Below are 25963 nucleotides of genomic sequence, written 5' to 3' on the forward strand. Positions count from 1 at the left end.
GAAGTCTCACAGCATCTTGGCTCAGTCATTCTCTACCATCTTCGGAGGTGTTTCCCACTTTGACCTTGGGTTTCCAGGGTTGGTTTCCAGCCTATACTTTGCACATGTTCCTGTGTATGCCAGTCGCTTGATTTTAGCGCTCCATGAAAGCTTTTCCAGCATCCTTGCACAGTCTACACCTGGGGTCTTGTCTGGTGTGGTAAATCTGGTGCTCCATTGCTCTGGAGCTCAAGGCCCTGTGCAGCCATGATGAGGGCCTCTCATCATACATATCAAAGGTTTCAGACCTTTGAAAAATAGCAAAAATTCACATTTTGCATGGTTGGATTCCAAGGTTCCAAGTAGAACTTCAATATGCAACAAGAAGAAATGGGAGTGAGACAAAAACATGTGAGTAAAGCTTTTATTGAAAACAATAAAAGCATATATATGTATGTATATGTATATATATATAAATATGTGTATATATATGTATATATATATGTGTATATATATGTGTATATATATATATATATATATATATATATATATATATATATATATATATATATATATATATATATATATATATATATATATATATATATATATATATATATACGTATGTAATATGTATACATACATACGTATATATATGTATACATATTATATATACATGTATGTATATGTGTGTATATATATACATCACATGTATATACATATGATGTATGTATTTTTTGTATTTGTTTGTTTCTTATTATTTTTAGGGCAATTAAAGCAGTGGTACAGCTGGGGGTGTACAGCTGGAGCACCCCCGCCAGGAGCTGGGTTTGGTTTCGTCCTGAGGGTTCAGTGCCACAGCAGAACCAAGATGGCGGTGTAAGCAGCTACGAAGCTCTCAACTTTTTCTAAAAAGCAAGTCTGGGCTCCTTGGATAGAGTCCGGATATTTGGAGTGTTCTGGTAGTACATACATTGATTATATTGTGAATTTGTTGTTTGCTGCTTCTTCATCAGTGTTTTAATGAGAGTGGCCGTTGTTTACGCTTAGCCGCTGCAGCTACTCCGCTCATGGAAAACCAATGCAGCTCCAGGTTTGCGCCTGTGGCGGAGCGGCTAACTCGCTCCCTTTAACCAGACATGGGTCTGATTAAGTAAAAACGTGCACTCTGTTGTTGGCATTTGTTTTAATGTTTCTTGGTGCACCTTAAGCTACGCTATTTGAGACAACAGTGTCGCTACATGCATTTGAGCAACAAGAAGCTACATAGTTAGCATACCCGCTAAAACCTTTAGAAACACCATTAACTGATTCTCGTGTAACGACAGTGTATGACATGACCTCCGTGTTGTATCAATGCCTCGGGGGAAAAGTATAGCCCCTCATCCTATCAAGAGCAGGAGCCCGCTGAATGGCCCTCTCCACCTTGTGCGTCAGCTGCTGTGTTGTGCAGCCAGTCCCTCACAGATAAACAGTCTGCAGCCTGCCTGACGTGGAGGATCTTGAACAGGTGTGCAGTGTCCCTCCATTAGGCACTTTATAATGGTCAGCGATGAGCTTAACGTTGTACAATTTGTTTCCTCGGCTAGTTCCTTGCTTGTCTTTTTGTCTTGCATCGTTGTTGGCTGGTTAATGACTTTATGCCCCAAAATAGATATGGTACAAAGTTTACAGATGCAGGGTTAGTGCAAACACAAGGAAGGTGCCTGTGAATAATACATTTATCTAAGCTTGTGTATGCTAAACTGCGTCCCTATTCCTTCTTTTCGGACTTGCACTGTATTTGAAATATGAATTGAACTTCAGTGAAACATAATAACAAGAATAATGTGTAATGTGGTGATTGTTACCCTGAGATAGTGCAACAATCACCCTGAGATAGTGAGACCTGATCACCCTGAACTCTAACCTCTAATACCGCTACAGAAAGGAAGTTTCTACAGACCCTACTAGGGCCCGACCTGTATGGATTTTCGTGGTCCGATACTGATCCCGATATGAAGGGGGTTTGCATGGCCGATAGCCGATATGTAGGCCAATATTTTAAGTATTGAATTTTATGTCATTTTTAAAAATCTCTCTCATAGCCTATACTTAAATGTTTAAGTAGAGGCTATGTGAGAGATTTTCAAAAATGACATCAAATTCAATTACTTAAATTGCTCTGACTGAGCTCTTTCCAATGCAATAAAAGGGAAGTCTCTATCACTTTCGGTTCTGGAGGTTTCAGCCGGGCCCTAGTGTCACCATCGCTAATAGTACAGGGCTCAGACGGTATCGTGGTGCATTATCGCGCCTCACTGCAGGGAGTTGATTTGATTTCCGGCTAGGTGGAGTGCTTCTGTAAGGAGTTTGCATGTTCTCCTAGTATCCTTATGGGTTTCCTCCAAATACCCCATTATCCACCAACCTTTAAAAACACAGCCTGCCAAAAAGATTCTAAATACGATCATTTGTAATGTTTCATGTTGCCTAAAAACATCTTTAATTTGATTTAGTCTACATCTTTCCAAATTATCATACATTTTTCCCTGTTTTTCTCCTTTTAGGTGTTCTTCGGTAGGATGTCCCAGATTATACGAAAGACGTTTGGGAGCTAATCCCTACAGCAGCAGAGAGGCTCTTCAAACAGATGGACGTGTTCAGAGATATCAGACCACTGTCTGCCTGAGACTTCTCCGCACGTTCAATAGGTGTGAGTAAGATGAGCCAAGCGGGTGCAGTTTTGCGAGCGGGGCATGCCCGTTAGTCGTTTCTGAGATGCCTCCGACTTAATCAAATTTAATCTCCTGAAGAGCGTATTCTCGAAACACCACACATCCACAAGACACACACACGTTGCCCATTCATAAAGAAGAAACCACCTAACTGCATAATCACGTTCTATATATCCATTCCAAGATTAAGCTGTAAACTTTTATCATTTAGAAACAGTTTATTCTGCTCTGATGATGAGTCTGTCTGTGTGATGTGTGTGGGATATAGAAATACTTTCACAAACTTTGAGAATAATTTTATTCCCAAGCTATTTTAAAGAAACGTGAGACTCCGACTTTCAGTGAACCGCCCGGTCTCCCCGACAATCCAGGCGCCCCTCAGCTTAAACTAACATATTGTTGACATGTCTGCAATGCCTCTGTTCCTTTCTTTGTGCAGAGGTGTTGCTGTTGGGTGGACCTTATGATGCTGGCCATGGTGACCTAGTGTAAATGGATGCTTCTCAGTGTAGTCAAGTGCTGGTGTCCCCTGCTCTGTCCTGCTCTGGGCCCGCCTCTCTGTCCCGGCTCCGCCCTGCCTGTGCTCACAGCTGCTCGCTGGCTGGCAGTCACCATGGCGGCTGCTGGCCTGGGGCTGTGGAAGCTGCTGCGTGGTGTTCGCCAGCTGGAGCTCCATCGCCTCATCCTTGCTCTCATCATCTTCTGCCTACTGTCCATGGCCTTCTTGGCTTATTACATTTCCAACAACCCCAAAATCAAAGAGGCACCTCCATTACCATTCAGTGACTGTGGAGCTGCTGGGATGGCCCCTGGCTCAAGCACAGGAGCAGCAGCTTGGGCCCCAGGGGTCCAGAGGGCCCCCCTATTTATTCCCGGGCGCCAGGGCCAACAGCGGTCAGTCAAGGCAGTGGATAACTCCCGGACAGAGCCAGTAATTCTGGTGTTTGTGGAAAGCATCTACTCTCAACTTGGCCAGGAGATTATCGCCACCCTGGAGTCAAGCCGTTTTCGATATCAGACTGAGATAGCTCCTGGAAAGGGGGGCATGCCAACACTCACAGCGCAAAATCAGGGCCGCTATGCTCTCATCATCTATGAAAATCTTTTGAAATATGTCAATTTAGATGCATGGAATAGGGATCTCTTGGACAAATACTGCTCTGAGTATGGTGTAGGAGTTATTGGCTTCTATAAGGCAAATGAAAACTCTCTTTTGAGTGCACAGCTCAAAGGATTCCCTCTTTTTTTGCATTCACACTTGGGACTCAGGGACTACCGCATTAATCCCAGTGCTCCTCTGCTCTACATAACCAAGCCTAACCAGGTAGAGCAGGGCCCCTTACCTGGAGACGACTGGACCATCTTCCAGTCTAACCACTCCACATACGAGCCAGTGCTTGTGGCCAGTACGAAATCCTCAATGTCTATGGCACACTTTGTACCGAGTCCAACAAGGCCGGTCCATGCCACAGTTGTGCAGGACCTGGGCCTGCACGATGGAATCCAGAGAGTTCTTTTTGGAAACAATTTAAGCTACTGGCTGCATAAACTGGTGTTTGTGGACGCCATTGCCTATCTGACTGGGAGGAGACTCTGTCTCTCTTTAGACCGCCACATTCTTGTTGACGTGGATGATATATTTGTGGGTAAAGAAGGAACACGGATGAAAGTGTCAGATGTGGAGGTGGGTAAATGTTTGTGTGTTGGTTGAAACTATGACCTAAAATAAGCTGTTGTTTATTCATCTGCGTTACACAGGCATTACTCAACACTCAAAATAAGCTGCGTGCGTTGGTTCCAAATTTCACCTTCAACTTGGGATTTTCTGGAAAATTCTACCACACAGGTAGAACCTGGTCCTGGTTTTCCATTGACACTTTTGTTTCCTCACGTTTGATGACATATGTTTGTGGTGCAGGCACTGATGAGGAGGATCGAGGAGACGACATGCTGCTGGAGCACAGGATGGATTTCTGGTGGTTCCCTCACATGTGGAGTCATATGCAGCCACACCTGTTTCATAATGTCAGTGTGCTTGCAGAGCAGATGAGGCTCAACAAAGTCTTTGCCCAGGTTTGAACTAACCCAATGATTGGAAATTAAGCGGAAGATTAATCAATCGGAATGATGTTTGTTGAGGCAAACAAATGTATGTAACCTTTTTGTCCTCAGGAACATGGTATACCCACAGACATGGGATATGCTGTAGCGCCTCATCATTCAGGCGTGTATCCTGTTCACAGCCAGCTCTATGATGCATGGAAGTCTGTGTGGGGCATTAAGGTGACTAGCACTGAGGAGTACCCCCACCTGCGGCCTGCTCGATACCGCCGCGGCTTTATACACAATGGAATCCAGGTTTGTCAGTTATATACAGTTACCCTCGTCTCGAACTGTGCATAACTAAATAATAAGTTAATAAATGAGAAAACCAACTCACAACTATCAGATCCTCCAAAATGCCATTACAGATATTATTTTATTTCAGAGAAGCTTTTTTTCTTCGTTTTTTTATAATCTTGTTGACAAGCTCCTCAAATCCATTGAAGCATTGAAGTACCACATTATAAATTCACTCCTCACTCGGGGGAAGCCAAGTATGTAGCCACAGCTGCCCAACAATTTGATGTAAATGTGGCAAATCACTCACTCACAAACCAGTCTCATACTAATGGCTAGGACAGTGGATGAAGTTTCCAGGGCTGCAGCTGCACCTTTTGATTACAGAAATTGAGCAAGTGATGTCACAGCATCGAATCAGAAGCAAAATTAATACATTTTATGTCATTACTTGTTTGTATACTAATAATAATGTTGACATCAGAGATGCACACTCGTGATACTCGTCTCTTCCCAACTGCTCCGTGCGCTCCCTCCGTGCACAGAGTCTCTGTCTCTGGCCCACAAGTCCAAGTCAAGTCTCAAGTCCCATTGTTTCTAAATGTTTTATATACTAATCAAAATCAAGCTACAATAAAACCGTTTTTAAAATGGTTTATTGTAGCTGAAAAGGCACCAAAATGACTGTGGTTCTCAGCAGGTTGCGAGCAAGATAATCAGAAGATATGAGAATTAACACACAATTTATCTTAAACCAGACCTGAAATCTGCTCAAACAAAGTGATCCACTCATTATTGGCAACAAACACAAGCATATGTTGTATGTAGTTTGACTGTAGCCTTTGCCTTTTGGGAGTCCCAAAGTCCTCAAGCGATTGTTTCACATGGCTTCTGCATGGCATTAAAAAGCATTAAAAGCCATTAAATGCATTAAATTAAACTGGCATTAAATGATATTTTTGTCGAAAATCCACATTCATTTGCAGTTTTGGCAGAAATTCAACAAAATCGTTGCTCAAAAGTTGCTGGTTGTGCTAAATTTGGTTTTAAATAGCACAAAATCCCCTCATTCCTCTGTTTGATGAAATGTTTGCAAATCTTGAGAAACAAAATATGCACAGATGTTTTGCGATTGTGGTATTGAAATACAGTATTTGGGCATTAAACATGGCATTATAAAACATTAAATTGGACTTTCTGCTTCCTGTAGAAACCCTGTTATACTGGGGGTCCCGATTAAAAGCGGTTTGAGGACCATCACTCATAAAAGAGGATGCTCTGCCAAAGCGAAAGGATTACGGGGAATTTGTTATTACATAATCAGTATTGGAACTTGTTAGTAGTGATCACTGAAACAGGCTGCTCTTAGAAGCTTGTGCTTAACGTCTTTTTTTTTATCGCAAGGACTTTCTAGAGCTGAACATATTAAAGTACTCTAAGTATAATGATAATGTGATTGTTAAACATGTCTGTTCTAATGGGGGTTAGTAAGATGAATGTGTTAATTATCATGAAGGCCAATGTCTTGTAATTCAGGTGCTGCCTCGGCAAACATGTGGGTTGTTCACTCACACCATCTTTTATAACGAGTATCCTGGAGGTTCAAAGGAGTTGGACAGGAGCATCAGAGGAGGAGAACTCTTCCTCACGGTTCTGCTCAACCCTGTAAGAAATCTTTCAGCAACTTTTTTGAATATATAATAAATGTTAAATTTAAATTAGAAGTATCTTGTATTAGTATTATATATATATATACCGTAAATGATAACGTGAGTAATTTCTCTAATGGCCAGTTTTTTTGAAACTTGTCTGGTTTTCGTCATCACAGATTAGCATTTTCATGACGCACCTCTCCAACTACGGAAATGATCGCCTCGGCTTGTACACATTTGAATCACTAGTAAAGTTTGTACAATGTTGGACCAACCTAAAGCTACAGACTCTGCCTCCGACCCTTCTTGCTGAGAAATATTTCCAGATCTTCCCTGAAGAGCGAGATCCCCTATGGCAGGTCAGAGCATGTGCTCAGGACACTCTCTGAAGGAACTTGGACTACTTTCTCTGACTTTGCTCTGTACGTTTATAGAACCCATGTCACGACAAACGGCACAAAGACATCTGGTCAAAAGAGAAGACGTGTGACAGGCTGCCACGGTTCCTCATAATTGGACCACAAAAAACAGGTAAAGCTGGTTCAGTCTGTAATTCTTTTGTTTATATTTGACCTTATTTACAATAGTGACCTGGCCAACACATGATATAAATCTATTCTAATCAAAGTGAAATATTTCTTATTCAACTGACAAAAGATAAAATAAGCATTTTCATCAAATACAAAAAGACCTGCCTCTGCTTTTAATTCTAGTCTTGTCCAGAATTCAGATTCTCTGCTTTTGAAAAAAAGTCTTTGTTTAATTACATGGATCTCTGAAACAACTGTGCTAACATTTGTTTTCTTCTAGGCACTACAGCACTTCATTCATTCCTAACCCTTCATCCAGCGATCACCAGCTCTTTTTCCAGTCCCACTACCTTTGAGGAGATCCAGTTCTTCAGTGGAGCCAACTACAACAATGGCATTGACTGGTGAGGAGCATTCAGACGACATTCATATCTAGGAGAAAGTTCAGCATACCTATGGAATGGCCAAACTTAAACTGGATTGTTTATCAGATTCTTAAAATATTGTCAATAATTGAAAAAACCTTAACAGGTACATGGACTTCTTCCCCTTACCCTCTAATGTGAGTACTGACTTCATGTTTGAGAAGAGCGCCAACTATTTTGATACCGAGGTAGCACCTAAGAGAGCAGCTGCCCTCCTGCCCAGAGCTAAAATCCTGGTCGTGCTCATTCATCCGGCAGACAGAGCTCACTCCTGGTATCAGGTAACAGCTTCTCTTCAGGCTGAAAACCAAATGTTTTCTTTGTGTTTGATTAATTGTTTTGAACTTGACAGCATCAGAGGGCGCATCAGGACCCCGCAGCCCTCAACAACACATTCCATGCAGTGGTGACGGCGAGTGCCTCGGCCCCCAGGGACTTGCTGGCCCTTCAGCGACGCTGCCTTAACCCTGGGGTCTATGCCACTCACCTTGAGCGCTGGCTGCAGTACTACCAACCCTCTCAGGTAGCTGCACTGGCTGATGGTCTTTAGCCAAAGTTAAACGGGAGAAATCTTTTAACATTATCTCATTTGTGAGTTTTCCCTGCAGCGACGTTTTATTTTTACTTGGGCCGGGAAAATTATTACATTAACGAATTGCGTTAAAATGATACAATTAACACGTTAAAATAAATCAATCCAAGCGTGAATATTCCTCCTCTGTAAAAATGATGGGGCTCTGCTGAGCTCTGGGCAGCTCTAGTGACACGGCAAAGCAAACCAAGTAAAAACTACAGCTAAATATCGCACACGCTTCTGTGTACGTATTTCATTCGTATTAGAATGACTGTCACGTTTCTCTCCATGCGGTAGACGCCAAAACGGGCACGCTGGGCTGACAGAGGGAGGGAGTCAGTTTCAGCGACATTAATGAAACTCTCTGCACCAGATGAAGTCTGTAAACTCCACAGCGGTAGGGCCTCGTCAAGCACAAACCGCGTATTCATTTAGACTCGCCGCTGCGGGACACAATAACACCTTTTGCTTTGGCCGCGCTGAGCCTCCGCACTCGCCTGCCCCAAGGTCAGCTGCTGCTTACTGGCAGGCTCCGACCTCACAGCTGCCGCGCACGGAGGGAACGAGTATCACACATTCATCACTGTTTGTGTCCTTCACAAAGCTCCTGGACCAAACGAGTCAGCCATTACCATAGAGACCTGTTAACACCAAATGCATAGCTGCACCATGTGACCACATGATGTCAGAAGAGCTTGAAGTTTCAGTAGACCCTACAATCATTAGATGATCAAATGTAAATTATTATTTATGCTAATAATAATTTCTATTCCTAATGCAACTGTACTGATGCATTGTACGCTCTAATTGGATGTGACATTATGTAAAATATATATCGTTTGTAGGTTTTGTATGTGTCCTCACTTTTGAGCTCAAGTGCTTTTTAGTGTTATGAACTGGTGACACTCGGCAAGGACCACCACAGCAAGCGAAGGCTCACAGATGGAGAGCATTGAGCTTTAGAGAGATGTTTTTGCCTTTTTCTTTGCCAAAGTAAATTCTTGTCTGGTGACTTTAGGCATTTCATAAAGGCAATAATTTATCGCGATTAATTCTGTAGATTTGCGATTTTAGTTAATATTTTTTGGCCCCTAATTTTTGCAAAACTTAAGTAATGTTATTGAAGAGAGTAAAGAAATCCGTCATGAATTAATCTCTCATTATATGCATTCAAAGAAGAAATACATATATATATATATATATATATACACACTGCGTTCCAAATTATTATGCAAATGATATATATTTCAGTGTCCTAAAGGTTAAAAAACAACAATTATTAAGCAGACCCCCTTTTTCAAGCAATATGGGAAAGAAAATGGATCTCTGCGGAAGAAAAGCTTGAAATAGTTAAATGCCTTGGACTAGGTATGAAAACCTTTGATATTTCATGAAAGATTTAGCGTGATCATCGTACTGTTAAGAGATTTGTGGCTGATTCAGACACACTCGGGTTTGTGCAGATAAAGGCACAATGAGGACGGTTAAAGTCAGAAAAATACATCAGATTAAGAGAAAAGCAGCAAACAGGTATTTGATGCTACTGGTGCCTCTGGAGTCTCCCGAACATCAAAGTGTAGGACCCTCCACCTCCAGAGGCTGCAGTTGTGCATAAACCTTCTATCCGGGCCTCCCCTAAACTGTTCATTGAAGCTGACGAGCAGAAACGGCTGCAGTGGCTCAGAAATACATGGAGACTCATTTTCAAACCGTCTTGTTCACTGATGAGGCCGTGTGACCCTGGATGGTCAGATCAGTGGAGTAGTGGATGGTTGGTGAATGGCCACCATGTCCCAACAAGGCTGTGACGTCAGTAACGAGGGGGCGGAGTCATGTTTTGGGCCAGAATCACGGGGAGAGAGCTGGTCGGCCCCTTTAGGCTCCTTAGGAGTTTCTGACTGACCACTTTCTTCTATGATGCAGAAACTCTCCAAAAACTCACAAGTTTAATGGATTTAAGAATTGTTAAGCTCTTATCAAAGAAGGGCTCCTGTGTTAAAATATAACTTGACCTGTTCAGATGTTTATGATTGAAATAGCTTTTGATTTCAGTAAATATGACCTCCTAATGCTGCAAATTCAACAAATGACCATTTTCAGTTAATTACAAGCTTTAAAATGTATTGAAACTATGAGTTGCATAATAATCTGGGAACAGTAGATTTTGAGTTTTTTACTATATTTATTATTGAGAGAAAAAACTATGTGTAAAGGGAGACCACAGTGGAGTAGTGAGGCTGCCTGGATTGGATATTACATAGTAAAGGCTTGAGAGAAGCCTTGTCAACACAATGTTTTCTTGTTCTCTTCCTGAAGTTACACATTGTGGATGGGGCTCTGCTGCGGTCCAACCCTGCCATGGTGATGGAGGGAGTCCAGAGGTTTCTTGGTGTCACTCCTGTCTTCAACTATACCCAGGCGCTCATGTAAGTCGCACATGTCCAGTCAACTACAAACACTGCATTTGAAATGTGTGTCTCATTTCGTGACCACACTGCTTTGGTTGCAGGTATGACGACTCAAAAGGTTTCTGGTGCCAGCGACTGGATGGGGGTCGAGCTAAATGTCTGGGCAAAAGTAAAGGCAGGAAATATGCTGAAATGAGCACTGAGGTAGGTTACACAACATGTCAATCCTGAGCTATTACTTTAATGAAAGTTTGTTTTTGTTGGTTTTTAATACAGCACTCCACAAGTGTCAAATGAGTGGCAAGCCTTTCTGTACATGGTGTCCCCATGTCTGTGTAGGTTCTCTTCGGGTACTCCCCTACCACTAAAAACATGTGCAATAGGTCAGGATGACTGAGGGTGTGTTGTGCGCGTGCTGTAGTCGGGCAGCAGCCTCCATTCCAAAACCGTGGCCCCAACAAATGTATCAAAATTGGGAATTGGCCGGTGATACAGCAGTTTGCGCTTGTACTTTGACAGCTAGAAGGTCCTGGGTTCGATCCCAGCCGGAAGGGGCGTCTCCGTGTGGAGTTAGCATGTTCTCCCTGTGTCTAGGTTTCCTCCAGTGTCTCCTACCTTTTAAAAACATGTACAACAGGCCAGAATGAATGTAGTGTAGAGGTTAGATTTTAGACCCGAGCCCAACCCACGCATGACAGTCAGGTTTGCGTCGGGTTGGGCTTCAAGTTTTATTTATTTTTATTTGTCATTCTAATCTCTAATACAAATCTATGCTATAGGCTTAATCTATTAGATACAAAATGTGGTAATACTCAATATAAAATAGAGGAGTCCAGGAGGGAGCTGGTGCGGGGGTTGGGCGCACGTGCTGGCTGTTTTGTCACGTTTTAAGCTTTGATACGCAGAGAACATTGCTATTCACTCTTTCTCTCAGGACAGTGTGGATAAATAAGCAGTTTGGTTCCTGTTACTGCGTAAAAAGTAGGCTTTTGTAAATGCTGGGCGTTGTTTATTAACAACAAGGTGGAGGAGGAGGAGAGAGAGACGGAAAAGGGGAGACAGAGACATTGAGCTGCGGCTCGGGCGCTTAACCTGCCCCCACACCGCGCACATCTCTCGGCCTGCCCAGGTATGGGCACGTACCTTTCACACACGGTGCTGCTGCTGAATGCACTACTGCCACCTCAGGTCTTACGTGTAGCTGCAGGTTTTATATTAAGCTCGTGCATGAGCACTTAGTAACACCTTTTTGAGGGATGGTGCAGGATGTTCGAGGCAGTTGTGGTGATGTAGGGGGAGGAAGATACTTAATTTTAACACTTTTAAACGCTGTATAGTCCCTTTAATTACTCGGGCTCGGGTCGGGCTTGATTTCTTTTTTGTAGTGTGTGAGTGAGTGGGTTTCTAAGCTTTTCCCCGATCACCCGACCGCATGTATAATAGTTTCAGGCTCAAAACATTTAAAATCTGGTTTGTTTGGGTACTATATATTGATATTTGGCTTTTAGCTTGTTGCACAAAGCGACAAAGAACCCTAAACCCAATTCCAACCCTAAAACCAGATCTTGACCGTGAAGAGGGCAGATTTGTATTTAGACTTTATCCAGGAACTGGCACGGTAGCTGACCCGTTAGTGCTGTGTGGAGTTTGCATGGTTCTCTCACCATGTCTGGATGGGTTTCCTCTGGTTTCCCCAATTAACCATAAACATGCACTATACATGAACATGCCCTCCTCCAGCCAGGTCTGCCTGGCTCTTCATCTAGAGGTGGCCCACTTCCTGACGAGTTGCCCCAGTGGCATTAAAGGATGGGCCAAATGCAGAGGACAAATTTCCCTACGGGGACAATAAAATTCACCTTGACCTTACAAAAAAATGATTGCAGTTTTTTGTGTGTTTGTATGGTTTGACCTTTAGCTGTTGTGTTATTGAGGGAGAAACACATAATTGCATTCTGTTTTGTTTTTGCAGACTCGTGCCTATCTCACAGAATACTACCGTGAACATAATGTGGAGTTACTTCGTCTGTTGAACCGACTGGGTCAGCCGCTGCCCTCCTGGCTCCGCCAAGACCTGCAGAGCACGAGCTGGAGCTGAGAGCGCCCCTCGCACAGACTAGAGCATGAAACTGCGCTCTTGCGCCACAATGTGGACAAGAGCAACATGGTGTTCACAGCAGCATGACAAAGGACTTGGGAAAGGGCAAGGGTTAAGACTGTCTCCTATGAGATGTGTGAAGAGTGACCCCTGGTGGGCGCTGCCGGTGTTGTGAACCTTTCTACGTCTGTCCACGTCACACGATCGACAGTAATTTATGTCCTATAGAGAAAAGATCAGGACCAAGGCCTCGTCAAGATTACGACTGCTGTTACTGGACTCATTCAAGGAGCTTTGACTGTGATAAACCAATAGGAAGCTTGAGTTGGAAAAGGTTAAGCCCCCAGTTAAGCCTAGTTTCTACCAAGTGTAGACGCAGGCTAGATATACAAATCGTACTACTGTCATCAGAAGAGGAAGCTCTCTGGAGACCTCTTACTGTGTCTTAACATTTTTGTTTTATCCCATTGTGGCTGTTAGAATCACCAAAAAACAAATCTTGCAGAAAATATGTGAACAATCACCTCAAGATGGAAAAGAATTTCCACATTTTGCTGGCTGTGATTCTCATATACAGTACTTGGTGGAAACGGGTCTGGACAGCAGTTTCAAACATGGGATGGGGAGCTGAGCCACATGTGGATGTAAATACGAGTTGTACAACGGTATTAGCCTCATCTGTACAGCGCGAGGGTTGATGTAATACACATGTTCATGGAGTTCTTGAGCTTTTATACTTTTAATTTCACATTTTTAAAATGCACCACTATTGTTTTACATCAGTGAACCACACAATAAACAGCTGATGACATCTGTTGCTGCTGAAAAAGGGCTTCCTTTGATCTCAAGAGTCTGGCCTTGTTCTCTCCTGATTTTTGTGTATGTATAATCGGTTGTGTTCAAGTCACACAATGTGATGTCATAATTTCACATGGAGGGCAGAGTACAATACAACTCTGAGAGAGACACCGTTTTTTGTAGGAAATCTCCAAAAAGAAAATTGACAAACATTGAAACAAATTATTTGGTAGTGATTGGATTCACTCATCCACATTATTTTTAGGGCTGAAAGGCCTTTCTTCTGGCAAACATCATGCTCATTTTTGTAAATATTGTCACCTCTTTTGGACACATTTTGGAGAAAATAATTGGATGTCAATTTATTTGTGCTGACAGAGAAGACAGTGAACTTTGAGACAGTTTTTGTTTCATGTGGATCCTCCCAGGGATGACGGACATATTACCAAAATGTAAGACAAAATCTTTTGCCTTTCGACAGTTACCATAGTTACCATCTTGGAATTTGCAGTTGCTCCACCTCAATTTTAAACTATCGGCTCTGTCGAATGTCCGGTTGTGATGCCATGTGAATGCAACCTATTGACCTTATCTCAATTCAGAAGTATATAAGATGAGCATTAGGCTGCTTTGATAGGGTCAGGGTTAAATCCTTGAATATGCTCATGGTTACTCAGATTCAAACATTTTGATATGCTGGCTCATTTTTAAAAGCAGATTTCTTCCAAATCAGCTGCATGTATTAACTTGGGAAAGTGGTTGTTACACGGGCAAGTTCTGATACCAGTCCATTCCTGCTATTCATCAGGAGCTTGGCAAGTAAAGGGAAGAATTGTCTTACTCTTAATAGATACTTGCAGGCTACATGGGCTACTACACTTTCTTGATGCAAAGGAAACCCGTGTTTCGTCAGCAGTAACACACAAACTAGCCTATATTTACTGTGATAAAATCAAATATTTAATGTAAATGTCTATGACTATGGTTATAGGCCTACGGTCTGTGCATTACAGAAGTATTAGAACACAAATTGAAGTGTCAGTTCAAGACCAAACTTGACGTAAACAACGACAATTTTCCAATTTATCTTCACCTAAAGTCCAAGACTGAAGAGACTTCAGCTTTTCAAAACCCGCCTCTATTTTGAGCAAAACAATGATTCAGGGATTAGGCAAACAGTGGAATGCATGTGGTGTGCTGGGGGGTAACATCTGGGAACCGAGGGAAGAAACAGATTAGACTGGGCAGATCCTTAGATTATAATTTATGTAATGTTGAACTTGAAAGGAAAACACAGTGGCTGTGGTTCACACCCACTCACTCTCTCTCTCCAGCCCTCATGACAGGCCCATGCACTGAACTCATCTCCATGGCCTGTGGAAGGCTGTTGCTATAGAAACCGGGCTGATGTGAGTGTGGGCGGGGCCGCAGTGCTGAGCGTGATTTGATCTATTGACTCAATAGATTAATGCTAATAGGTGAAAAGAAGCAGTGAAAGAATCAGTGAATGCTAGAGACACTGATCACCACTTTTTGTAAATCGCACACAATGCCTGTGTTCAGGCGATGCTAGCCCCCGTCTGCCCCCTCTTCCTCCTCTTCCTCCTCTCCAGCTGCTGAGCATCTCTGCCGCTCTGCTCCACTGCTCCGGGCAGGGATTTGAAGAAGTGACTGTAATCACATGCAGCGGATTATCTCACGGCCTCGTCCATCTTGTGTTTTGCTTCGTGGCTGTAGGCATCAGGAATGGGATCGGGCGCTTCATTTGGTAGCGGACAACGGCTCTAACCTGTGGACAGTCCCGTGAAGAGCGCACTAAACCGACTGGAAGTCCTCTCTAAGGTAGGCCTTTACGGTCAGACACTCTGCAACCAAACGAGCAGGAGTTGGAAGCATTTGGACCTTTATATTTTTGGCCTATTTAATTTTGTAGTTCCTCTCTTTTCATAGAGAGTTTTGTCTTTTTGACATGACGTCCAATTTGTGCTATATAGCCAAGAGAGCTGATAGGCTAAATCCATGGAAATCACCTGTAGCTGCCATCTTCATCATCATCTTCATCATCATCATCATCATCATCATCATCATCATCATCATCATCATCCTCCTCCTCCTCCTCCTCTTCATCATCATCATCATCTGGTTTAGGCCTGCTATGCCTGTCCAAACATATTTCCCCCCAACATTTGTCATAAAATTGTCTGTAAGTTTTTACATTTTGCCTCTGTTTGAAATGGCACCTACGTATCATCAGTATGGCCAGGTCATGCTTAGAAAGAGGGATTAGATCTCAAAATGTTACTTGCTAAAGGGATGATAGCTATTTTTTATCAAAGGGTTTACCTTTGTCACATATCGAGTATTTAGGTTGAACATACACAACATCAACAAATATAATATGGCACAAGTTTCACAAATGACTATTGCAACATACTTTTATGAGGGGAGGATTTTTATTTTAAATGCAAGCAAAAAATAGCTTCCTAATGCATGTAACAAAGAATAATCTTGTAAACCTGAAGCCTTGTTGTGTGCTGTGATGTGTGTGTTTCCAGGTGACCCATGGCTGATAACAGTACCACTGAGTCTCAGGGAAGGGCTTATGGTGCAGAGGGATGTCTGTCCCAGGCTCCATCACCAGAGCTGAGTTCAGTCTGTGAGAGCCTTCATCAAAACTGCTGTACAACCAAAGAGGAGTCACCCGAGGAAGGTCGCAAAGAACCTGAGACCCAGAGTCCCAGTGATGATGCCCCATGCTGCAGGACAGACCAGGGTCTAAGAGAAACCTCTCTGCCAGTTACCAGAAGTCCTTCACTGTGCTTGCCTAAAGGCCGTTCAGGAGGGGACACAAGCACACGGGTTTCTGACTCTGGCACACCTGCCCCTGTCACGTGTACATTAGTTCAGAGTTCATGCACACTTGTAGATGGCAGTGCTCAGTCGCCACTGCTGGTTTGTAAAAGGCCCATGCAGCTGCAGCAGTGTAATATGGTCACTACTGTTTGCCGAGGTCCTTTATGCTCAGATGGCACTGCACCCCAGCTGTTTCAGGGGCCTGAGATCGCAGTCACCGAAGGCTCTCTATGTGATAGTGCCCAGTGTTATGCCTCTCATTTCCATCCTCCTAATTTAGAGGACACCTTTGCAGCTTACTGCCACCCACAACCAATCCCAGCCCCCTCCCAGATACTGCCCCCACTGACAGGGCCTGAGGGACCAATCCACCTGAACCTTCCTCACCTTATGTCATCCTTAAGCGACACAGGGTTGAATGCTAAACATTTGTCCTGCTGCTGCCAGCTGGGTTACTCTTGGACAAGTGCATTGCCCCAGTCCCACATGACGTGTGATCTGATGGCCCGAACCCGTGATGTAGGAACCCTTACTACCAGCAGCAGCCAGAGGGATGTGGCTGTGCAGACAGAGGGGAGCAATTGTCATGTATTCCCCCAGGTATGTCTCTCCGAGGAGATCTGCCACGAGTCAAAGAAGACGAGTCAAGACCCTGCACAAAAGGCTGGCTCCAAGTCCCCTGTTAAAGAGGTGAAGTGGGATGCGGAGGGTATGACATGGGAGGTGTATGGAGCTTCTGTGGACCCTGAGGAGCTGGGCGTGGCAATCCAGAAGCACCTGGAACTGCAGATCAAAGAGACGGCCAGTCGCGCAGCAAAACTGTCCCGGCAGAACACAAACACGTCCAGACAGAGTGTGTCCTGTCAGAGAAGGAAGAGAATGCTTAGCTCCCTGCGGCCCCCAGCCTGCTGTGTCCGTACCACTACTGCTGTGGACTGATGTATCTCCAAACACTGTGAATGACTAGCCCCATGCCAGCCTGTCAAAGCCTCTACTTGAATGTGCAGCCCAGCGAGGTCACATTTTTTGAAAATGTGTGTGTTTTTCCCCCTTGATTGTGTAAAAATGTATGAAGCACCTACATTTCAGGACTTTGTATTTTTCTCTTAATTACATTGTTTTTCTTTTGAGTGTTTTCTTTTTTTCTTCAAAAAAGTGTATTGATTACATCAGAGTATGGGTTGATGCCCGCTGCTAGAGTTTGGGTCCATTCTAATAATACTTATAAAAGACTTGTGTGAAGTAAGTTCCTTGTGAATGTGCGTCTGGGAGTTCAACTTTCATCGGCTCCATTGGCTAGATAAAAACTGTGCCATGTTAGGTGTTGTTTGTAGGCTAAGTACAAAAAGGGCTGTGTGCAAATGTGTACACGCAAACATATAAACTATGAATATTAAAAGTATTACTTTTATGTTGTCACCGCATTCCTAATGTTGACCTCATTATTTGTGCAGCTCTGAAAGGAGCTGGCCATTCATCATTCAACTATGTGCCAGTCTTAAAGTTGCTCATTTACAGCAGCAGTTTTGGGATGATTCTTGAAGGTTAGTCTCTCCAATCACTGGGTCGGTCCCATCACTTGATCCCATCAAAGAAAAATTACCATAAAATAACATAACATTTTAGACTGTTAGAAAAATGTGTAATAATCTAAAGTGGAAGTGGAAGTGAAGACCTGTAAAGTTACCCGATGAGGACTCCAGTGGGTAAAGGAGAGGCAAGCAGCTCAACGTGCATGGCAGACTCAGACAGGAAAGGGAGACATTAGTGTAGTATTAAAAAATCTGTCAGGATGGAAGGCTTTAAAAGGAAAGGCAGGAAGGAAAAGGTTGAATGGTATCTTGGTCTGTCTCTCTTCTCTCTCTCTCTCCCTCCCTCTCTCTCTCTCTCCCTCCCTCCCTCCCTCCCTCTCTCCCTCTCTGGCGGTAGATGGCGGTATGCACCTAAGCATTTGGTGGCCACCCGCCAATAAACGAAAGAAGAAGTTAAACGCTGTGGGCGGGGCTTCAAGTGTCATGGCGGCCTCTACGAAGAACGTGGAAGAAATCCGAAGTCGGGTGATTTTAGAGGAATTTGGGGTAAAAAATGTAAGTGAATATAGTGAAGTGTGCGACACCAGTATCTAAGGAAAGTACAACTGTACATGCTTGTCAGAAAATATCCGTAGTCCCTTTTAGCAACCGTATATGATACTATGCAGTACACTGCATCTGACAACACTCGTGTTGTCAGATAGTTGAGCTTTAGGTTTTGTTAAATGTGTGTGTTTGCATTGGCTTAAGGTACACACAACGGATTTTCCGGGCAACTATCCCGGCTACGATGATACTTGGAACTTGGGCAGATTCAAAAAGGTAATATTGATACAGTCACAATGTATAGAATAAAAAAAGGGTTTTGTGTGTGACAAAAAACAACAACATTTGCTTCTGTGCAGAACTTCAGCATTGATGTCGTTCAACTGGATAAGAACAATATGGAGTTTGATATGGTGGGCATTGATGCAGCCATCGCGAACGCATTCAGAAGAATCCTCCTGGCAGAGGTCTTGCTTTTAACTATGATTATACCACACTGTATCACATCACAAGTACTTGCTGTATTGACTTGAGTCACTGGGTTGTCAGGTCCCAACTATGGCTATAGAGAAGGTGTTCATCTACAATAACACGTCCATTGTCCAGGATGAGGTCCTGGCTCACAGACTTGGGCTGATTCCCATCAGAGCTGACCCACGGCTGTTTGAGTTCAGGAACTCAGGTAAGTTCCAATAAACGTATGATTTGATAACTTTGTTATTGCCCATAACATTTTTAAATTATGTAGTTGATGCTGAGTAAGTTAAATTATATTTAGGTGAAGAGACTGCCGCAGAAGAGGGCTCTGAGATTGACACAATCCAGCTTCAGCTAAAGGTGAAATGCAGCCGCAACCCCAGGGCCAGCAAAGACTCTTCGGATCCCCGCGAGCTCTACCTGCACCACATGGGTACGTGGGGGCATTGGGAGTACATCTAACCGTAGAGAAGGGCAACATAATTTAATCTGAATAGGTCCGAGGGAAGCTTGTAATTTTCTTTAGTGTCATGGTAACATGAAATATAAATTATCAATATAGTCAAATTATAAGGGAATGCAAATAAAACGGTAAGAGACCCGTCCAGGGGTCTAAGTTCAGACTGCAGTGACCCAAAACCGACTTAACAACACAGGTCTTTCTTATTTTCAAATGCGACCCAGACCCTTTGGATCTGTGGTCTTAAACCGGATAGGTATCGATCTGATGTTTTGTAGTGTGACTTCAGACGTAACGGCCAGGTCGTATGCGACTAACACGTCATCGATGCTCTACAAATGTCATTCTGCATTTAAGTAGATGGGAACAGGGATGAAAACAACATGTGCATGTGTTTTGAAGTCGGTGTGAATGAAGCTACTCCTCAGTGTTCACCGCTGGACTCCACGGGGCCCATTTCTCTGTAAAGACATCACTGCTCCATAAAAGTCCATCACCCTTAAAACCGGCTAATTTCCTTCTTAAAATAGTTAGGTTTTTGTGTCTATCCCGTTGACTGCTGTGTTTCAAACCATGTTTACTTCTGAAAATAGTTGGAATGGAAACTTATTTGTACAGCAAATGACATGACACAAGTCACCCAAAGCGCTTCACACTGTTTTAGGGGATTTGTACTTCATTCACTCCATACACAGTAGTTGTGAGCTACGAACAGGTGAAAATTAGTTCAAAAGTTAATTTATTTATCATTAGTATATGATATAGACTCATGACATGCAAAGTGACATATGTCAAGCCTGTGTTTGTTATATGTTTGATGATTGTGGCTTACAGTCCATTTTTCAAAATATTCTAATTTTTAATTTGGGGCTTTTACAAGCTGAGCCATAATAATCAAAATTATAACTAATAAAGGCTATACATATCTCACTTTGCATGTACTGAGTCCATCATATATTAGTTTCACAGTTTAAGTTGAACAACAGAAATGCATTTTTTAATGATATATTTTAATGAGTTTACAGTACCTGTATGTAGCCACTGTCTCCCCTGGGATAGACTAACAGAAACACACGCACAGGCACACATACACATCATTCATCCTGGCCTATTGTACAGTCTTGCTGTGGAGCACAGACTGTATCACTGCCACTGTGCCGCCAATTGCAATGTATGACGCTGTGCCCTCTGCTGGGCCATGCATGCATGACACATTCAAAATGTATTATTTTCTGACAGAAGATTGCATACAGGCTGTTAATAGCACATCATTCAACTTCCACAAACATGACTCTTTTCCTCTCAGTTTATTCCAGAGACTTGAAGTGGGTGCCCATCGGGAACCAGGCAGATGTCTTTGCAGATGCAGGGATTGGGCCAGTAGATGATGATATCCTGATTGCCCAGCTGAGGCCAGGCCAGGAGCTGGACATTGTCATGCACTGTGTCAAAGGCATTGGTGAGAGGCTCATACAGATGGTGAAAGTCTACACACCCCAACTTTTCCCCACATTTTGTTCTTTCCAAAATTGATTGAATTTGGCATTTTTCTCTTTCGGTCTACACACATTATGCCATAATGTCAAAGTGAAAAAGGTTTTTTAGAATGTTTTACAAATGTATTAAAAAAATAGACTATTAAAAAAAATAGAAATATTGCGTGTGCATAAGTATATATATCTTCTTTACAATGACACTCAAACTGAGCTTTGGAGCCTCCTTTTTCCACTGATCATCCTTGAGATGTTTCTTCAACTCTCCTGGAGTCCACCAGTGCTACATTAAATTAATTGGACGCTATGTGTAGATTCATGAGGGAAAAAAAAGCAATTTTAATACATTTTGGAATGAGGCCATCTCCGTGGTAAAGTGCTGCAGAGATGGGTCAATCAATCAATCAATCAATCAATCAATCAATCAAACTTTATTTATAAAGTGCTTTTCATACCGTAAGGTATCACAAAGTGGTTTACAGATTACAACATTTAAAACAATGTACCTGGGACAACCTCCCATATATATACATTTTATATATTAGGATTAAATAAATAGATTAGTCAGTTAAAGGCTAAGCTAAAAAGGTGGGTCTTGAGCCTGCTCTTAAAAACATGAACGTTCTCTGCAGCCCTTCGCTCCTCCGGCAGGTCGTTCCAGAGGCGAGGGCCGTAATATTGGAAAGACGCCTCACCATGAGTCTTTTTGTTGACTTTAGGAATAACTAGGAGACCCCTGCCGGAGGAGCGAAGGGGCCGTGAAGGTTCGTAGGGTAAAAGCAGTTCTGAAAGATAAGAAGGACCAACACCATTAAGAGATTTAAAAACCATTAAAAGAACTTTAAAATCGATCCTGAAACACACGGGGAACCAATGCAGCGATTCTAAAACCGGTGTAATGTGGTCCCGCCTCCTGGTCTTCGACAGGACACGAGCTGCTGAATTTTGTGAAAGCTGTAAACCTGAGATATTCTTTTTGGAAAGACCAGAAAGCAGGGCATTACAGTAGTCTATACGACTGGTGATAAAAGCATGCATGAGCGTCTCCGTGTTGGCCCGAGAGAGAATGGGGCGGACTCTGGCTATGTTCTTTAGATGGAAAAAACCTATCTTTGTGATATTCTTAATGTGTGGAATAAATGCCAGCTCAGAGTCAAAAATCACACCCAGGTTCTTCACCTGTGAGGAAGGACTAATTGACCGTGACTGTAGTTGGGCAAAAGTCTCTCTCTCTGGACCTCAGGGCCAATGATTAACATTTCAGTTTTCTCCTGGTTAAGCTGGACAGTCTGTAGGTTCTCCCATTTCCTCAGAATAACGCTGGAACTCTGTCAGAGTGACAACCGGGTTCTTGGTCACCTCCCTGACCAAGGCCCTCCTCCCCCAACGGCTCCATTTGGACGAGCCCAGCTCTAGGAAGAGTCCTGGTGGTTCTGAACTTCTTCCATTAATGATGGAGGCTGCTGCGCTCTTCGGGACCCTCAATGCTTCAACATTTTTTCTGTACCTTCCCCAGATCTTTGCCTCGATACAAACCTGTCTCTTAGTCAGACAGTTCCTTTGACTTCAGGGCTCTGACATGCTCTGTCAGCTGTGGGACTTTACAGAGATGTGTGTCTTTACAAATCAAGTCCAATCCATTTATTTTAGTACAGGTGGACTCTGGTCAGTTTGTGGAAGCATCTCAAGGACGATCATTGGAAAAAGGATGCTCCAGAGTGTCAGAGCAAACGGTGTAAATACTTCAGCACAATACTTCAGCACATGCAATATTTCAGTTTTATTTTTCATAAATTTGTAAGATTTCTAGAAAACTTTTTTCACTGTCATTATGGGGTATTGCGTGTAGATTGATGAGAAAAGAACAAATATGAACAATGTGTAATGACGCTGTAACATAACAAAATGTGTGGAAAGTACCCTTCACTGTCTGTAAAAATGTAAACATTTGCACTTCTACATAGTCCTAGAACATGTGATGATGTGCAGGTAAAGACCACGCCAAGTTCTCTCCTGTGGCCACAGCCAGCTACAGACTGCTTCCAGAGGTTACATTACTGGAACAAGTAGAAGGGGAGAAGGCTGAGCGAATTCAGCGCTGCTTTCCCAGAGGTGTCATAGAGCTTGAGGAGCACAATGGTAAGACAGAGGTCTGCATTTGATTTCTTTACATTTCTTTTTTGACTTTTTTGGGGGAAAGTTGGAGTAAAATAAATTGATTTTAACTTTGTTTGTATATTTTTATCCAAAAAGGACAAAAGGTCGCCAAAGTTGTAAACAGCCGCCTGGACACATGCAGCAGAGAGGTGCTTCGACATGATGATTTGAAGAACTTGGTGAAACTTGGACGAATACGAGACCACTTTATCTGTACGTATCTTACCACATGACATTATCTATGAATGGGTGTTTCTACACTGGCAAAATATAAATACTGAGTGTGTTTGCATGCGTATGAATGTACGTATCCGGGTAGTTACCGTATACTCCGGAATGACTTATAGTCTCGGTTATGACAATATGCTGGATATTATGTTAACATGCTCTCAGAGAAACCACAATCACAATCAGGATACTGCGTTAAATGGCACAGTGACCTGAGTGCTCTGTCGGAATATTCCAGGGAATGTATCTTGGTTTCTCATAACCTACTGACTTATTCAGGACACTGAAATCAGGATATTGTATTACATAGACACCAAAACCAAGATACTTAAAACCCTGATAATAACCAGGATGCTCAAGAGCATGTGCACTCAACGTTTATAATGAGGGTACATGAATTAGTAACTAGTAAGTTTATGCAAGTTAAGTTACCAAAGTTCCAACGCTTCAGTTTAAGGGGCACATTCGTAATGAACTCATGATGAATAATAATAAGAAGAACTCTTTTAGTAACAAGTTTATCCAAAGTTTGGCCTTGCCACTGTTTCTTCTGCACAAAGTGCAGCGATCGTGATGTATTACTCATTATCATTAATAACTTGAATTAACCATTTTAATTCATGAGTATTTCATCATGAATCAATCAATCAACCTTTATTTGTATTGCGCTTTACAACAGCACCCGCTGAACCAAAGTGCTTTCCATAAGTGCAATATAATAAAAACAATTTTAGCACAAAATATTTAAGAAAATACATATACATTACGCATGTGCAATTAGCAGTCAAAAGCGGCTTTAAACAAGTATGTTTTCAGCCTCGCTTTAAACAGTGTCAGGTCAGTGATGGCTCGTAACTCAACAGGCAGAGAGTTCCAGAGCCTCGGACCAGCCACTGAGAAGGAACGATCACCCCACTGCTTACTTTTGGTCCTGGGGACCATGAAGTCTTATCACCTCACATGAATTTATGATTTATTAATTTATGAAGTCCTGAGGAGGTCATGCATGAATTAAGCAGTGGTTCTCAACTCTTTCACACAAACTTTCATCTCAGACTATTTGATCTCCCAAGTGCCACAAGGCCTAAATCGAGATAAAATCAGGCTGATCTAAAATAGATCAAAATTGGAGGAAAGTGACTTGGTGTTAATGTGTAAAGCAGGAAAACACCAAAAAATAAATGCATCACTAAAGCAAGAATTAGGCTGTATAATAAAGTCATTCATATTCTGTTTTGCAGTTACAGTTGAGTCAACTGGCATCCTACAACCGGACGTCCTGGTGACCGAGGCCATTAAAGTGCTCATGAGCAAATGCCAAAGATTTCTCAGTGAGCTGGACTCTACAGATATGGACTAAATCAACAAAATGAAAAGTTCTGGGTTCCCCGCACTCCTCTTTCAGTCAAGTTTGGTCAGTGGCTCGAAGGGTCCTCGCCCTCTACTGGGGCATGCTACAGTCCTCAAGCGGCCCATAGTCATGAGCCACAAATGGATGAGAACATTACCATATCAAAAGGCTCTTGAAAGCCTTATTTGTCAAGAGGTTACCATTGTTAAAAACAATATCAAATATAGAGACAGTTCCTTTATTTAAGTGTATTTCTTATGTCCTAATACTTAACATTAAATCTGCACAAAACTAAATTATGCTTTTTTATATATATTCTGTTTTCCAAATGTATGCTCCAAACAATATAGTGCTATCTCAACAGTTTACAATCGCCTCGCCTATTAATTTCCATTTATAATAGAATACATCGCTGAACCTTTTTATTTTTTTATTTCTACTACTGTATTTAGATACTAACAATCACTGTCAGCTCAAACGTAGTATTTTAAAGTGGCGTCTCCCGGTAATGCAGGCTGAGCAGATAAACGTTAATTGACGCTGCAGCAAATCTGATGTCTATGATCAGAAATGGAAGACTCCAGGTTATGCTAGCACTTGGTGGGTTCCAGGGATGAAACATTTTTTACTTAATACTTTCATTGGAAAAGGATTACAATATTACAAAATTGTAGAAGAAGAAGAATAACTTTATTTGTATAGCGCCTTTCACAGATGAGACAATTTTACATTCACGCCACACATTGTGGTGTTCAGTTTCCCCCGGGGGAGGCTGACTGAAGCGCTGTTGCGACTGCACACATCTGCGCCAACGGTCTCTCTTACCACTATCATTCATTCACACATCATTCATCCTGGCCTATTGAACATGTTTTTAGTAGAATGGGAAATCGGAGTACCCGGAGGAAACAGGCAAATGTATCTATTTGTGTTCTTAAAGAATGTGTTAATTTTTCCATTTTTAATATTTCCAGAATTGTTCCATACCAATCAAGTGACAGTGGAGTGAAATTCAGCCATCTCCTAGTTATGGATTTCTTGCTGGCTGCTAAAAGTGCCTTCAACAGCCGTATATCCCCCCCTCCTAACCAAGTTTGTAGCTAAACCCAAGTAGACTTGTGGTCATTCATGATTTCGACCTTAAACACCTCATTAAATGTTGCAGTGAGGGACATTCCCGGAATATATGAAAGTGATGTGCCTCCATAAATGAAGGTGAAGCATTTTATTGTTATTAGCTTGAAATCAATGGTGTACTTGTTCTGTAGAGTAGCCATGGATGTAGACCGTTGGGCACCTAAGGGATATGGGGAAGTGGTGCAGGGAGCACAGTGCGCACCTGGGT

At 42.5% G+C, this 25963-nt stretch overlaps 3 protein-coding genes across 4 annotated transcripts; all 3 read left to right on the top strand.

Moving 5' to 3' along the window:
* The first annotated feature begins 833 nt into the window (after positions 1-833).
* ndst2a (N-deacetylase/N-sulfotransferase (heparan glucosaminyl) 2a) lies at positions 834-13572 on the top strand. Of its 2 annotated transcripts, none has more exons than XM_079560471.1 (15): positions 834-941; positions 2529-2678; positions 3138-4380; positions 4455-4542; positions 4615-4769; positions 4869-5054; positions 6573-6701; positions 6865-7047; positions 7123-7219; positions 7499-7622; positions 7750-7924; positions 7996-8166; positions 10534-10643; positions 10727-10829; positions 12598-13572. In XM_079560471.1, exons 3-15 carry the CDS (start codon positions 3193-3195, stop codon positions 12721-12723), a joined length of 2835 nt encoding a protein of 944 aa, XP_079416597.1. In that variant the 5' UTR covers positions 834-941; positions 2529-2678; positions 3138-3192; the 3' UTR covers positions 12724-13572. The 2 variants fall into 2 exon arrangements, with proteins under 2 accessions (XP_079416597.1, XP_079416596.1); XM_079560470.1 differs by having other exon boundaries at positions 2529-2674; positions 3136-4380.
* A 1375-nt stretch (positions 13573-14947) lies between these two features.
* Positions 14948-17790, top strand: LOC306965906 (uncharacterized protein). The gene is made up of 2 exons (XM_079560493.1): positions 14948-15363; positions 16077-17790. Exon 2 carries the CDS (start codon positions 16084-16086, stop codon positions 17311-17313), a length of 1230 nt encoding a protein of 409 aa, XP_079416619.1. The 5' UTR covers positions 14948-15363; positions 16077-16083; the 3' UTR covers positions 17314-17790.
* Positions 17791-18356: 566 nt separating this feature from the next.
* On the top strand, positions 18357-24697 carry polr1c (RNA polymerase I and III subunit C). The gene is made up of 9 exons (XM_079560500.1): positions 18357-18461; positions 18657-18728; positions 18812-18919; positions 19002-19134; positions 19231-19362; positions 20696-20848; positions 22872-23021; positions 23136-23252; positions 24509-24697. The coding sequence occupies exons 1-9, from the start codon at positions 18390-18392 to the stop codon at positions 24625-24627; spliced, it is 1056 nt and encodes a 351-aa protein (XP_079416626.1). The 5' UTR covers positions 18357-18389; the 3' UTR covers positions 24628-24697.
* The last annotated feature ends 1266 nt before the right edge of the window (positions 24698-25963 follow it).

Source organism: Gobius niger, assembly GCF_951799975.1.
Source record: "Gobius niger genome assembly, chromosome: 7".
Taxonomy (NCBI): Eukaryota; Metazoa; Chordata; class Actinopteri; order Gobiiformes; family Gobiidae; genus Gobius; species Gobius niger.